At 46.6% G+C, this 15298-nt stretch overlaps 1 protein-coding gene across 2 annotated transcripts in view; it reads left to right on the top strand.

The window, feature by feature from the left end:
* ESRRB (estrogen related receptor beta) overlaps window positions 1–14561 on the top strand; it is a 175715-nt gene extending 161154 nt beyond the window's left edge. For both annotated transcript variants that reach the window (XM_032802045.2, XM_075065579.1), the window contains exons 6-7: window positions 6421–6690; window positions 14165–14561. In XM_032802045.2, the coding sequence (XP_032657936.1) occupies window positions 6421–6690; window positions 14165–14409 (515 nt within the window). In that variant the 3' untranslated portion in view covers window positions 14410–14561. The remainder of the gene's footprint in view (window positions 1–6420; window positions 6691–14164) is intronic.
* The last annotated feature ends 737 nt before the right edge of the window (window positions 14562–15298 follow it).

The raw sequence follows: 15298 nt of genomic DNA on the forward strand, positions 1-15298 counted from the left end.
CACCAGCTCTTTTGTTAATTGCTGACTTGCTAACAAGAGAAATCAAATGATCATTGCAGTGGCTGGTTACCTGGGCCCAGACACAGCGATGTGAGCAGAGAAGGCTGTGGGAATAAAGGGGATCTTGCTGCGCACAGTTCGCAGCCTGTTGGGCTGGGGAGTCAGAGGCTAATGAGCTCAGACAGGGCTGCAGGAGGAGAGTGATCCAGGGGCAGAGGACGCTGAGTTAGGAGAGAAAACTAGAGAAAAAAAAAAGCCAGTGTTGGAGAGAAAGGCGGGAGCCTGAAGGTGAGGGAGGAGGGGAAAGAATGCTGCACCAAGTCTTAGGTGTTCCTGCTGCTTAGAAATACTCAGGACTTCCCATTTCAACTCAGTGTTGTGAAACTCTGTTGCCAGGACAGGCTGCCCCCATGCTGCTGAAGTGTAAACAGAGACAGACACCCCGCTCAGATCTCTGTCAGGGTGGCAGGGAGTCTACACACTGTGTTTAGGATTTGCTGACAAATGGACGCAGGACAGCTGTGTCCATTCGGGATCCAATGTCAGGCTGCTACAGAGCCTGAGGTCATCTCTGCCATCTCTCTTCTTTTTCTTAGGCTCCAGCAGAGTTTTTCCTCATTGCTTTTCTGATGAGAAGCATCTTATGAGGTCTGATCATTTCAGGAGAAATCTTTCTCACACTCCTTTGTATGTCAGGCACTGGAGCAGAGTGTGCCTCTTGTCTCACTCTCCTCTGTCACGTGGATTGTGAATTCACTCCTCTTTTGGTGCCTCCCAGTTTCTGGTAATTTGATCTGTATCAGGGGGGTTGAGGGGTCTGCCTCAGGTCTGCCCATCTCTGTAGTGAGCTCTATTCATGTGGCCAGGACTCATAGATTCATAGACTCTAGGACTGGAAGGGACCTCAAGAGGTCATCGAGTCCAGTCCCCTGCCCTCATGGCAAGACCAAATACTGTCTAGACCATCCCTGATAGACATTTATCTAACCTACTCTTAAATATCTCCAGAGATGGAGATTCCACAACCTCCCTAGGCAATTTTCCCAGTGCTTTACACCTGACGTTAGGAACTTTTTCTTAATGTCAACTAAATCTTCCTTGCTAGTTTAAGCCCATTGCTTCTTGTTCTATCATGAAGCTAAGGTAACTGTTTTCTCCCTCTCCTATACCTTTTAGATACCTGGAAACTGTATCATGTCCCTCTCAGTCTTCTCTTTCCAACTAAAGAAACCCAATTCTTTCAGCTTTCCTTCATAGGTCATGTTCTCAAACTTTAATCATTCTTGTTGCCTTCTCTGGACCCTCTCATTTCTCACCATCTTCTTAAAAGCGTGCCAGAACTGGACACAATACTCCAGTTGAGCCTAAACAGCGCAGAGTGAGCGGAAGAATAATTCTCGTGTGTTTACAACACACCTGTTAATGCATCCCAGAATCTACGGTCGCTTTTGCAACAGTATCACTGTTACTCATATTTAGCTTGTGGTCCACTATGACCTAGATCTCTTTCTGCCATACTCCTCTAGACAGCTCTTCCATTCTGTATGTGTGAAACTGATTGTTCCTTCCTAATGGAGCACTTTGCATTTGTCTTTATTAACTTCATCCGATTTACTCAGACATTTCTCCAATTTGTCAATCATTTGAATTTTGACCCGTCCTCCAAAGCAGTTGCAACCCTCCCAGTTTGGTATCATCCGCAAACTTAATCGTACTTCTATGCCAAATCTAAATCATTGATGAGATATTGAACAGAGCCGTTCAAACAGCCCTGCGGAACCCCACTGTTATACCTTCAGAAGGATTGGGAGCCATTAATAATACTCTCTGAGTACGTATCCAGCCAGTTATGCACCACCTTTAGTACCCCATCTAAATTGTATTTGCTAGTTTATCGATAAGGATATCATGCGAGACGGTATCAAATGCTTACTAAAGTCTAATTACATCCACCGTTCCCTTATCCACAAGACTCGTTATCCTATCAAAGAAGCCATCAGATTGGTTTGACAGATGTTCTTCACAATCCATGCGGCCTAACCTCCCCTACCACTTCCAAGTGTTGCAGATGATTTCTTTATTACTTGCTCTCATTATCTTCCTGGCACCGAAGTTAATAACTGGTCTGTAGTTCTGGGTTTTTTTATTTCCTTTTTATATATGGGCACTATATTTGCCCTTTTCCAGTCTCTGGATCTCTCCGTTCCCATGACTTTCCAAAATAATAGCTAGAGGCTCAGATACCTCTCTATTACTCCTGAGCATTCAGGATGCATCTCATCAGCCCTGGTGACTTGCAGCATCTACACTTTTCTAAGTGATTTTTACTTGCTCTTTTTTTATTTCTTCTAAACTACCCTTCCATAGCATCACTATGTTAGCATTCCTTCAGATTTCAGTGAAGACGAAACAAAGAAGTCATTAAGATCTTTGCCATTTCCAAGTTTCCGTTATTGTTTCTCCTCCTCACTGGCAGTGCCTACCCTGTCCTTGGTCTTTCTCTTGCTTCTAATGTATTGATAAAAGTCTTCTTGTTCCCTTTATTCCCATAGCTAGTTTAGCCATTTTGTCTTTGCTCCTTCTATCTTGCCCTGCTTCCTGTGTTATTGCTATATTCATCCTTGGATCTGACTATTTTCATTTTGATATGATCCTTTTTTTTTTAGTCATGCAAATTCCGTTAAGTCCAGTTCTTTTGCACATTTTGTCTTCCTACCATCGAAATGCTTGTTTTTGCCTTAAAGTGTCCCTTTGAAAACCCAACTCTCCTCAGTTGTTTCCCTCAGCTTCCCACTGGACCTCCTATCAGCTCTCTGAGCTTACCAAAATCCGCCTTCTGAAATCCAATGTCTCTATTTTGCTTACTCCTGCTGCCTTCCTTAGATTGCAACTCTATATTTCATATTCACATTCCAGCTTCCTTTACTTTCAAATTCTCAACGAGTTCCTTCCTGTTTGTATAAATCAAGTCTAGAACAGCTTCCCTAGTAGTTTTCAACTTCTGGAATAAAAGTATGTCTGCAATGCAGTCCAGAACTTATTGGATAGTCTTGCCCGGGTCGTTATTTTCATATCATCTGGATAGTTGAGTCCCCCATCACCATCAAATCTGGCTTTGGATATTTTGTTAGTTGTTTAAAAAACAGCTACTCCACTCTTCCACCGGTTAGGCGTAGGTAGTGATGCTTGACATCACCCTGTTTTTTTTACCCTTTTTCCTAACCAGGACTCTCTCAACACTTCCGTCTCCTATGTCATCCTCTCAGCTCATATGTACATTTAATATTAGGCACCCCTGCTCTCTTTTTCCCCCGTCTTCCTTCTGAGCAACTTACCATCCCCAACATTCAATCACGTGTATTATCCACAAGTTCAGTATGTCCAATTCATCGTTGTATTTATTATATCGCTTCGTTCTTCCTGACTTATTACCCATATTCTCGCTTTGTATATAGGCATTAAGTATGGTTTGATCTTGCTCCAAGTTGGCCTGACCCCCTTTCTCTCTGCACTTATAGCCCACGGCTCCGCTTGTTTCCGATCATTCACAGTCTTCATGCATTCCCCACGTACCTGGGTGGCTTTGCTCACCTGTCCCGTTGCCTAGTTTAAGCCCCTCTCACCTAGGTTAGCCAGTCTGTGCGAGATAGTCTTCGCCTCCTCGATAGGTGCGACATTCTGAACGGCTTGCACAGGCATTTGACAGTCGTGGTTCGTATGCCAGGACTTTCCTCGCAGATAGCATGTCTGATTCGGTCTTCTCATATTACTCATATCTATCTCACAACAACCTAAGAAAAATAGCTAAATCTCAGGTATAGTCACGGTTTTCGCCCCGATCCCAAGAGACAGTACCTCACGCTTCAATGGGCAACGACGCCCACACAGCGTGTTAGTGCCAGATAAAGATAGAAGTTCTAGAAGTTTCAAAACGTCACCTGGGAACTCAGTCTTTGGAGCTCAGGCCTCTACCCTCCTGATGCACTCTGTCTATTGCAGGCCCCATCTTTGACAGTAGATTCGGAAGAGAATACACGCTGGTGCTCCAACTCTTCACCCGCGTGTCCCAGAGCCCTGTAGCCTCACTCTTCATTCCGCTCGTTTGTCACCCTCGCAGTATCATTTGGTTCCACGATAGATGCCTTCCAGTAGCATGGGTCGAGTCCAGAACGGCCGAATAATCCTCCATGTCCTGTAACATTCGGATATGGGCCCGGCAGGCGCATACTACCCGGATAATGTCAGGCGACAGCAGCTCCATCCTGGGCGGCCGTCCCTCGCGAGTCTCCCACACCATCCCTTACGTTCTATTTTCAGGGGTTGGCAGCAGACCTCCAGCTTAGGTGGTACGAGGCTTACTCCTCCTTTACTGTAGGCTGGGTGATTCTTATCTCCTGTCATCAAGCAAAGAGCATAACCGCGGTACCTATCTACCACGGCGGGAGGGTCGCACAGCGGTGGGGAGCACTGCCCGGTTCAGAGTAACCATGCTCATGAGCATGTCCACCCTGAGCATCTCTCCTCCAAACCTATGGTGCTCGTCCAGCGTATTCTTGAACTGGCACCAGGCTTGCTCAGCTGTTCTCACACATGGACCACTGTCCAGGAATTGTTCGTGGATACGGCCAGTCCCTCCAAGCCTAGCCCCCTCGTGTTTATGTCCCCTGCTGCACCTGAGAGATTCCACCGAGTAGGCACTTTTCACATTGGATGTCCCCGCCAGCCTTGATCAGTAGTGGAAATTGCCAAGTTACAGTCTTTGCAACACACCAGAATCTGGTAGAAGCATCTGTCTTTGCGTGCTTGTCTGGTTGGCTACAGGCGCGAGTGTCAGGAGGCCAGAAGCCGTGTGGCAGTCATGTGCAGGTCCTCCTAACCATGGTAAGCTTTCTCTGTCAAACTCCCTGTCCGCTCTGCTTTAAGAAGGTTTTGGATTAGTTTGATTTATAAGTTTTTCAAGGGACTAACGGGTACATATAGCTGAAATGCGACCCCCGCTCCCTTCCACTCCCTTCCAAACTCCTTGCGAAACTTCCTGTTAGCAGCCCCTGTCACAATCCGGGTCGTTGTTGCTGCGGCTTTATAAAGCCCTGGCCTGAGTGAATGCCCTGCCCACTGGTTAAGGCTCAGCCAATTACCAGAGGCTTCTGGCTTTCAAACCTTCCTTTGTAGCTCAGCCTCCAACTGCCAGGTACAGCACACGGTCCTTCAAACGAGCACACAAGCAAAGACAGACAGACAGACAAACACAAGCTCAGCACACAGCAAGTAACCCCCAAACACAAACACACACACACACACACACTCACTTACCCTACAGATGCTGTATTTGCTCCTCCTTCACCTGGAGAACTCCCTTGCGAAACTCCCTGTTAGCAGCCCCTGATCTACGGATCTGTACCTTCTTGCTGCTTGGTTTGTTCATATGACACATGCAGTGGTATTTTAGGGTTTGGTCTGGCGGCCTCAGCATTTTTCGATATTGGATGGGGCTCTTCCATTATAAAGTTGGAATCGCTGAGTGTGGGAAGTTGTGATGTTCAGAAGTGGATCATGTTTTCATATGGATTTAACTTTTGATCCTCCAGTGTGCTACAGTGGAGGAGAATTTGCCACTTCGGCTGAGATGGCATTTTGATCATGATGAGCTTGAAACTCAAGCAAGCGGCTTCTCTTCCTACCCTATCAGGAGCCCACTGACTCCCTTTGGAGTGCTTCCCTGTCGAGCCAGCAGAGTTCCTTGCTGGGATGGGGAGAGAATGGGTTGCATTACAGAAAATACAGCAGAAGGAACAGGGGAGCAAAGTATCTACCAGGCAGTAATGCAAGAGGAACAGGGTCAGGGTACATCCCACCATGGTGTGACCTGAGGACTGGGCTGTATTCAGGACAGTGCTGCAAGGAAACACGGGTAGCACAAAGGATGGATTCCAGGCAGGGCTGCAGGTGGACTGGGAAGTAAAGAGATGGGTGAATTCAAGAGGTGCCAGACACTACATGATGAGGGCCACCTAAGTACGTAGACAGTGCATGTCTACATGGCCCACAGCAGCAAGGCTCCCAGCCCAGATCAAAAGACTTGAGCTCCCAATACCACACTAAAAATAGCTGTGCAGACATAGCAGCTCAGGCTCTGAAGCCTGTGGGGAAGGAGGTGGCATTAGAGCTCCAGCCCAGGCCACAACTTCAGAGCACTGTCTCCACGGCAGTTTTTGAGTGCTAGTGTGAGCCCTGCAAACGCAAGCACATTGACCCGGGCTGGGAGGCTCGCCACAGGCTTTGGAGAGATGCTCAGTGACCCCATGTAATGTGCAGGGGATTGGGAAGATGGAGTGATTCCCTGAAAAACTGGGGAGCTATTGGGGATATAGCCTTTGGATCCCATCCCAGTTTGACCCTGCTTGTCATTTGCCCTGTCAGGTTTCTCTAATCTCTCCCTGGGGGACCAGATGAGCCTCCTGCAGAGCGCCTGGATGGAGATCCTCATCCTGGGCATTGTGTACCGCTCACTGCCCTACGAGGACAAGCTGGTCTACGCCGAGGACTACATCATGGATGAGGAGCACTCGCGCCTGACGGGGCTGCTGGAGCTCTACCTGGCCATCCTGCAGCTGGTGCGTCGGTACAAGAAGCTGAAGGTGGAGAAGGAGGAGTTTGTCACACTCAAGGCCCTGGCCCTTGCCAACTCAGGTAAAACCATGGCCCGGACTGACGTGAGGCTCAGGGAGCCAAGGCCAACATGGATCTAGCACTCTAATATGCTCCTGAAAAGTCAGAGGACCAGTGCCTGGCTATGCTCTGGCTCCTGGTAACAATGAGTCTCTCCACTGGGTCTAACACAGCGCCACTCTCTCACACTGTTTTTCTTCCAGTTTAGAAGTGAATTGAGTACCTGGTGAAAATGTAGGCCTTATCTCCAGGGGTCTGGAAATAGGGTATAGACTCTTTTCCCTCTTAGAATGCTGCTTCCAATATAGGCCCTGGTTGGAGAGGAATGAGTGGCTGGAGCAGGAGTTGAGGTATGAGCCCTTTCACTCTTGAGTCTCCAGCTCCAATCTGGCCTCAAGTTCATTGAGAGGGGGGACTGGCTGGCTTTTGGAGAGAGAACTACTGAATATGGAGCTTTTGCGCACTAGTGTACTGGATCCAGTCAGACCTAGGTCGGGGGACAGGCTGGATCAGAGAATGGGATATGGAGCCTTTTACCTTGAAGTCATCAGTTCCTATTCAAGCCCAGGTCAGGGAGAGCCGGCTGGCTCTTGGAAAACGGGATTCAGCACTTTTTGTTTCTAAGGCCCTGTCTGAATCTGGCCCAGCTCAGTGGTGACTATACAGAAGCGAGACTGTAAAAATCAAATTTTACACCCTACTCAAATGTATGGGGTGCTCACCAGTGTGAAATTAGTTGAGGGTTCCAATCCCAGTTGACAAGTGGCCATAACGCCAAAACCATCACTACAGTTAGCACTAACTGTCCCCCTTTGTTAGCAGCCTCATCAGAGAAGCCAAGGTCTGAACAGGCCACAGAGAGTAAACTCCACTTCAGCCACAAAATAGGCAGAGGCCCTCCAGAGCAGAGTGAGGCGCACTGGTTGGGATTAGGCCAGTAAGAGCTTGCCCCAAATCACAACAGATAGTGTGTGCTATGCAGCTGAAAAGGTGCTACTCACGCATCTATCCACGAGGAAACAGTGACAGTCATCAGAGCTAAAGTTACTGCATGATGAGACCTGCTACTAAGTCAAACATGTTACAAAAGTCTCCGTCTATTATATCTATTCAATTACCTTCATCAACCAAACTTGCAATCTCCCCAAAGAACAAAATCAGGTTTGTTTGACATGCTTTATTTTCCATAAAATAATGTTGACTGTCAAATGTTATATTCCTATTCTTTATTAATGGAATCATGAATCAGCTTTTCCATTATTTTTCCTAGGATTGAACTCAGGATAACTCACCTATAATTCCCTGAGCTTGACCTTTTTGAATATTGGCATATTAGCATTCTTCCAGTCTTTTGGATTTTCCCTGGTATTCCAAGATTTATTAAAAAATTTATCAGCGAGACAGAAAGCTCCTGAGCCAAATATTTTAGGATTGTTGGATACAAGTTATTTGGGCCTACTGATTTTAAAAATGTTCATGCCTAGATGTTGTCTAACATTGTCCTCAGTTACTTATGGACTGGAAAGTAGTTCATCATCCTCAGATAATGAGATTACAACATTCTGCTTCTTTCCAAATACAGAACAGAAATATTTATTGAATACTTCTGCCTTTTCTGCATCATAACTAACAAGTGCACAATTTCCATCTAGTAATGGAGTACTGTTGCTAGAATTTCTTTTGTTCCTAATATACTTTTTAAATAAATCTTCGTTATTGTCCTCAGCCTGCCAGCCATGGATTTTTCCCTGATGTCCTTAGTTTCTCTTATCAATTTTCTGCACTTCATCACTCTAATTTATATTGAGTGCCATCTAGTTCCCTCTTTTTCCATTTGTTATGAGTTGCTTTTATATTTCTAATTGCTGCCTTCACTTCACACTGGACCAGGATGGGCTTTTAGCCACAGTGGGCCTCTTTCTTGATTGTGGAATTGTGGCTTTTTGGCAATCTAATAAGCTCTTTATGAAGAAATAGCCTCCAACCTAAAAGGAGGGTCCCTCTGTTACACAAGGAGCAGAAACCAGAGCAGTGATGTGAAGGAAGCTACAGGCCCTAACACCCACCCAGCTGGGCTAAAGTGCTAAGGGGTACCACAGGAGGCTGTTTTGTGGGCTATGTTCTAAGTGGGGACCTATGAGCTCAATGCTGCCATCAGGGTTTTTTGCAATAGGCACTTCAGTACTCAGTGTTGCACTCTCTTGACCATGCTCATGCCTGGGGTATAAGCAGGGCAGTGCCCAACTCAGGATATGCTGGAGCAGACAGTCTGTTGGGAGAATTACCGTCAGTGACAGAACAATATTTACCATAAAATAAAGCAACCAACTCTCAGCAGCCGCTTTATGGTTCTGCTTCTCACTCCATGAATCACGAAAATCAAGAGTAAGGGTTAGAAAACACTGGGCCAAATCCTGCTCTCAGCTACAGGGGTGCAACTGCTTTGATGTCAGTGAGTTGGTGCAGTACAGCTGCAAGCAGAATTTAGTTTTTACAGTCCCGGTATTTCTTACTTGAATGTTTGAAAGTCAACAGTGTGTGAGATCTCCCTGCATGCGTCTGGTTTTTTCCTGGGAAAAATAGGATGTGATCATGTAACTAAAAACTGTATCACAATCTATACCCACAGGTGGGTAAATTAAGGTTGCACAGCTGACCTTAGGCTGGCTTTTTAGTACTTAACTTAACCTTAATGTCCTTGTAATGTCACTATGGACTCAATTTCCGTATCGAGGGGCACACTTGCACAAATGCAGTGAAACATATAAATGCTTTCATGCAAATGGCCAACACCTGCACCTATAGATGTACCTCTGAGCCAGTCCCCAGCTTTAGGGATCATAAGCTAATGCTGTTTAAACTAAGTGGAAGGATTCACAAAAATAAGTCTGCAACCAAGGACTTTGATTTCAAAAGGGAATTAGTTAGGGAGGTGGACTGGACTGAAGAACTCAAGGATATGAATGTACAGGAGGCTTGGAATTATTTTGTCAAAGTTGCAGACGCTACCTGAAACCTGCATCCCAAGCATGGGGAAGAGAGAGAGCGAGAATTCATCCAAACTGGATGAGCAAGCACCTCCAAGAGGTTATTAAGAGAAAGCAGAAAGCCTACAAGGAATGGAAGATGGGACAGATCAGCAAGGAAAGCTACCTCCTGAAGGACAGAAATTTAGAGAAAAAATGAGAACTGCCAAAAGCCACGCAGAATTGGACATCACAAAGAAACTAAAGCCAATAGTAAAAGGTTATATAGCTGTATGAACAATAAGGAAAGTAGAAGTAGGACTGCTAAGCACTGAGGATAGATTGGAGATGAAAGATAATCTAGGCATGGCCTCTGTTTTTAATAAGGCTAATAAAGAGCTTTGGGAATAGAGGTAGGGTGGCTATTGGGAATGAGGATATGGAAGTAGAAACTACCACATCCGAGGTGGAAGTCAAACTCAAACAGCTTAATGGGACCAAATCAGGGGACCTGGATAATCTCCATAGAAGAATACTAAAGGAACTGCCACATGAAACTACAAGCCCACGAGCAAGGAATTTTTAATGAATCTGTAAACTGGAGGGATGGTCATACCCTCTGACTGGAGAACTGCTAATATAGAACCTACTTTTAAGAAAAAGGAAAAAAGTGATCTGGTAAATGACAGGCCTGTTAGTTTGACCTCAATTATACACAAAGTCTTGGAACAAATTTGGAAAGAGAAAATAATTAAAGGATATAGAGATAAACAGTAATTAGAATAAAATGCAACATGGTTTTACAAAAGTTAGATCATGCCAGATAAACCTGATCTCCTCCTTCGAGCAGATAACTGATTTTTTAGTCAAAGGAAATGCAGTAGATCTAATCTACCTGGATTCCAGTAAGGCATTTGATACAGTTCCACATGGGAAATTATTAGTTAAATTGGAAAAGATGGAGATTAATGAGAGAATTGAAAAGTGGCTAAAGAATTGTCATCCTGGAGGGAGGTTACTAGTGGAGTTCCTCAGAGATCGGTGTTGGGACCAATCTTATTTAACATTTTCATTAATGACCTCGGCACAAAAAGTGGGAGCATGCTAATAAAATCTGTGGTTGACACACGGTTGGGAGGTATTGCCAATATGGAGAAGGATCAGAATAGCATACAAGAAGACCTAGAGTATGTTGAAAACTAGAGTACTAGAAATGGGATAAAATGTAATAGTGCAAAATGCAATGTTATGCATGTAGGGACTAACACCAAGAATTTTTGCTATAAGCTGGAGACATATCAGTTGGAAGCAACAGAGGAGGAGAAAGACCTGGGTTCATTGGCTGACCACAGGATGACTATGAGCCACCAATGTGATGCAGCCATGAAAAAGGCTAATGCAATCCTAGAATGCATCAGGCAAGGTATTTCCAGCAGAGAGAGGGAATGTGTTATTGCCCTTACACAAGGCACTGTTGAGACCTTATCTGGAATACTATGTGCAGTGCTAGTCTCCCATGTTTAAGAAAGATGAATTCAGACTGGAACAGGTGCAGAGAAGAGCTACTAGGATGACCAGAGTAATGGAAAACCTACTTTACGAGAGGAGACTGAAGGAGCTTGACTTGTTTAGCCTAACCAAACAAAAGCTGAGGGGAGATATGATTGCGCTCTATAAATAATGAAGAGGCATTCTTTATGTTAAGCGCCATTGTTGACACAAGACCAAATGGATATAAACTGGCCCTCAACAAATTAAGGCTTGAAATTAGACAAAGGTTTCCAAGTGGAGGAGTGGGGCCAAAAACCCAGCTAGCTTCAAGACTGAACTTGATCAGTGCAGAAAGGCTGGTTTGATGAAATTGCTTACAATGGCATGTGGCCCATCTGCAACTGCTACTGGCAAAAATCCTCAGTAGCCAGAGATGGGACACTAGCTGGGGAGGGCTCTGAGTTATTACAGAGAATTCTTTCCCAGATGTCTACTTGGTGGGTCTTGCCCATATGCTCATTTCCCCCAGGTCAGAGACCCTGGGTGTTTTTCACCTTCCTCTGCAGCACGGGCATAGGTCACTAGCTGGTTTAAACTAAATATTCAAATTTAGAGAGACTCCACCATTTACTCTAAATTATGATTTGAGGACTTCAATAATTCAGCCAGAGGTTATGGGTCTATTAAAAGAGGGGTGTGCGTGTGTGTGTGTGTAGGACTACCAATTTTGGTTGTACGTGGTCCTGGAGGTTTCATCACATTAAAGATTAATCTTTAATTCCTGGATACTCCAGGACAATCCTGGAGCATTGGTATGTGTGTGAGGGTCTGTGGCCTGCAATGTGCAGAAGGTCAGACTAGATGATCACAATGGTCCCTTCTGACCTTAAAGTCTATGTGAAGAAGCCAAGTGACTCAGCTGGGCACAGAGAGGGGATTGCTGGGAGACAGCTTCCACTGCTGGAGCCCTGGCAGATCTCTAGCCCTTTTTGTGGGTAAAGCTTCAAGAAGATGCTATATGGGACTCCTGGAGGGAATGAGTGTGGTTTTATTTGGAGAATAATAACAGATAAAGAGCAGTGAAGACCACCATTTCCCAATACTTCATTCTAAACATCCCGGCAGGGAGCAGGGTCTGACTCGCCAATTGTCCTGTTACTCCGTGCTGTGTGTGCCACAGTGTCAGCCACTGCCACCCAGAGCCTAAGCATTCAGAGGAAGGGGAAAAACCCAAAGGGGCAGAGATTCATTTAAATTCTAGTGCTGAGGGGCTCCCTGCAGTTTAGCCCAGAGCTCTAGTTAGTTAGGGGCATCTCATCCTGTCTGTAACAGTATCCCTTTATTCCCTGCAGCTGCCCCGCCTGAAGACATAGTGCTGAGGTGATTTGAGCACAGTTCTGCAGCAAGGGATGAACTGTGCCGCAAATTCTGTGATGGTAGAACATGGAGACCCCTGCTCCTATGGGACCCCAGGGTGCCAGCTTAAACTAAACTTTTATTGTTGGGGGAGGTAATAGGCCCTGCTTGCAGCAACTTGGACAGACTGGCTGTCCATTATCACACGTGCACACTGTCCCCCATCCATGGAGCTCTGCAGAAGTGCAGGCATGGCTCTTGCTGAATGCACATTAGGAGGGAGTCCTTAGATTACCATGCTTTATGCCCCTGTGGGCCACAGCCTGGCAGCCTCCCTCCTCCTTGGTGCTCTGGCAGCTGTAAAAATTCATAGCCATTGATTTTGTAATTAACAGTTCATCAATGTAATCAACACTGGCTTGCTGATGGATTGCTGGGAAATTAATCCTGCAATGTTGTTTTAGTTTTTGCAGGCCGCTGCAGATTTGGAGCTCTTCTCAGCATAGAGAAGGGCAATGGGCAGAACAGGTTTGGGATGCGGCTGGGTCTTTATAAAAGAAACACAGAGGGGAAGAAATGGGAAATACATTGCTGCTAGGGCTCTTCAGCCTATAGCCTAAGAGAAGCAGCACTGTTACGCTGATTCACGTATCATACAACATCAGCCCCATTCCAAGAGTACCTGGTATATAAAGCACAGCTAGGTACATGCTTCCACCTGATCCCACTGCCCCTAAGGGAATGAACACAGGGAGTGTGAGTTGGGGCACAGAGCTAGTGATAAGGAGTCAGATCTGGTGTTCTCCTTTGAAGCTGACTTGCTGCACCTATGGACAAGTCACTTAGCAGATCTGTGCCTCAGTTTACCCATCTGTCACACCTCCCTCTGAGCTGGGGTCTGAGGCTTATCTGTAAAGCTCACTGAGACTGGCAAAGTACAATTGTAAGCACTCACCTGACGGGCAAAAACTGCCCATGTGCCTCAGCTAGACTGTGCAGCCACTCCAGTCACACTGCTCAGCAAATGCAGTGGAGGGGGGGAGCCACAAAGCAGCTGTGGAGAAAGGATAGTTTTATTTTTGATGGTTAAAAGCCATGCTGGCGCCACTCTGTGAGCCTCTGCTCCACCATGTCCTGAGCTGGGTATGGCCCTGCCAGTACTTCAGGAAGGGTTTCCATCTCTCTGCCACCCCGAGCAGCTGCTCAGCAATTACTTCACACAGATGAAGCTCTGTGGAAGTGTTAATTATACCTACTGCCATCACTCCTGATTGGTGGCACAGCACCAGCCCCTCACTCTTCATGCCACTCCCCTTCAGGAACACAGAGAGCTGGTAGGCACGGGAATAGCCAAGTACCCATCCTAACCTCAAGCTAGCGTTGTTCTTGCACAGCTCTCTAGCCCAGCTGTGGAAGTGGTTTGTTTATAATGCAGTTCACCAGCCACCCTTTGCAACCCTACTGGCCCCTGAGCACCCACTGCCAGAGTACCGCAAAGCCTGGCACAGGCAGCCACGCTGGGGTCACACCCGCCCTGCCAGCTCTTCTCACACGGGCCCTGATGCTTCCTACCCGTGAGCTACTTTCCAGAAGCCGCAGCACTGACAAAGCCTTAGATTCAAATGAAGAATGCAGTTCTGTTTTTTGACCATTGCTCTTTGCTATCCGTCCCCCTCTCGCAGATTCCATGCACATAGAGGACATGGAGGCGGTGCAGAAACTCCAGGATCTTCTCCATGAAGCCCTGCAGGACTACGAGCTAAGTCAGCGCCACGAGGAGCCAAGGCGAGCGGGCAAGCTGTTGCTGACCTTGCCCCTCCTGCGTCAGACGGCCGCCAAAGCGGTGCAGCACTTCTACAGCATCAAACTGCAGGGCAAGGTCCCCATGCACAAACTCTTCCTAGAAATGCTAGAGGCCAAGGTCTGACGGCCCTGGTGCCAGCCCTCAGCGGCCGGGGAACAAACTAGAAACAAAGACGCAGACACAGAGCAATCCAAACAGCAGCAGGGGTCGGCTTTTATCTCCAGTCATTTATTATGGAAGAATTATGTAATGTCCAGCTGTCGGCCTGCCTGCCTGTCTGCAGCATCTCATGTACAGAGGGGGAAACTCTTTTAATCAGTCACCTGTTTCTCTGTTTTTGTTTTCGCTGTAGGAAGTACTAGCGCGTGCTCGCGCTCATGCACTTGCAGAAGGGTCTGGAGGGAATGTGGGCCCCTAAGCAGTTATGCTCTCTGCCCTAGCCGGGGAAGCCTGTTCCCCAGCTCCCTCCTCCAACTCTGGAGAGGGAAGGGGGGATTGAAGCAGGAGCTGAGGAAGCAAAGAGTCACTCGACTTCATCTACTGGTGGTGCGAGGGGGGAGGCAGAGAGGGCAACTCCTGATGTCTGTCATCTCATTCCAACTCACAGGCCCATGGGGCAGGTGCTTGTTTAGAGAAGAGCCTCATGGGACCTCTTCACTCAAAAATGGTTGCCTCTTGCACTCCTCTAGTGACACATAACACATGTACATAGAGGCTCTGCTTTCTATTGGGAATGATGCTCCTGCCTATGTAAAATAATCCGTGATCTTGTACAGTGTGTCATTATGCCTGGCTATTCTAATCCTGGGGCAATCCCACATTCCCGGAGGCTAGTCAAGTGGAGGCTCCATGTTTCAGAGAATGCAAGTCCCCGCTCTCGGGATGAGCCTGACATTTTGCTCCGGTGCTGGATTCCCATGATAGTCTCTGCATCCTCACACATGGTGCTAATTAAAATCCTCCCATTTCCACCATGCAGAGCATCAAATCTGCCTTGTCAACTCCGAAAATC

Source organism: Chelonoidis abingdonii, chromosome 4, assembly GCF_003597395.2.
Source record: "Chelonoidis abingdonii isolate Lonesome George chromosome 4, CheloAbing_2.0, whole genome shotgun sequence".
NCBI lineage: Eukaryota > Metazoa > Chordata > Testudines > Testudinidae > Chelonoidis > Chelonoidis abingdonii.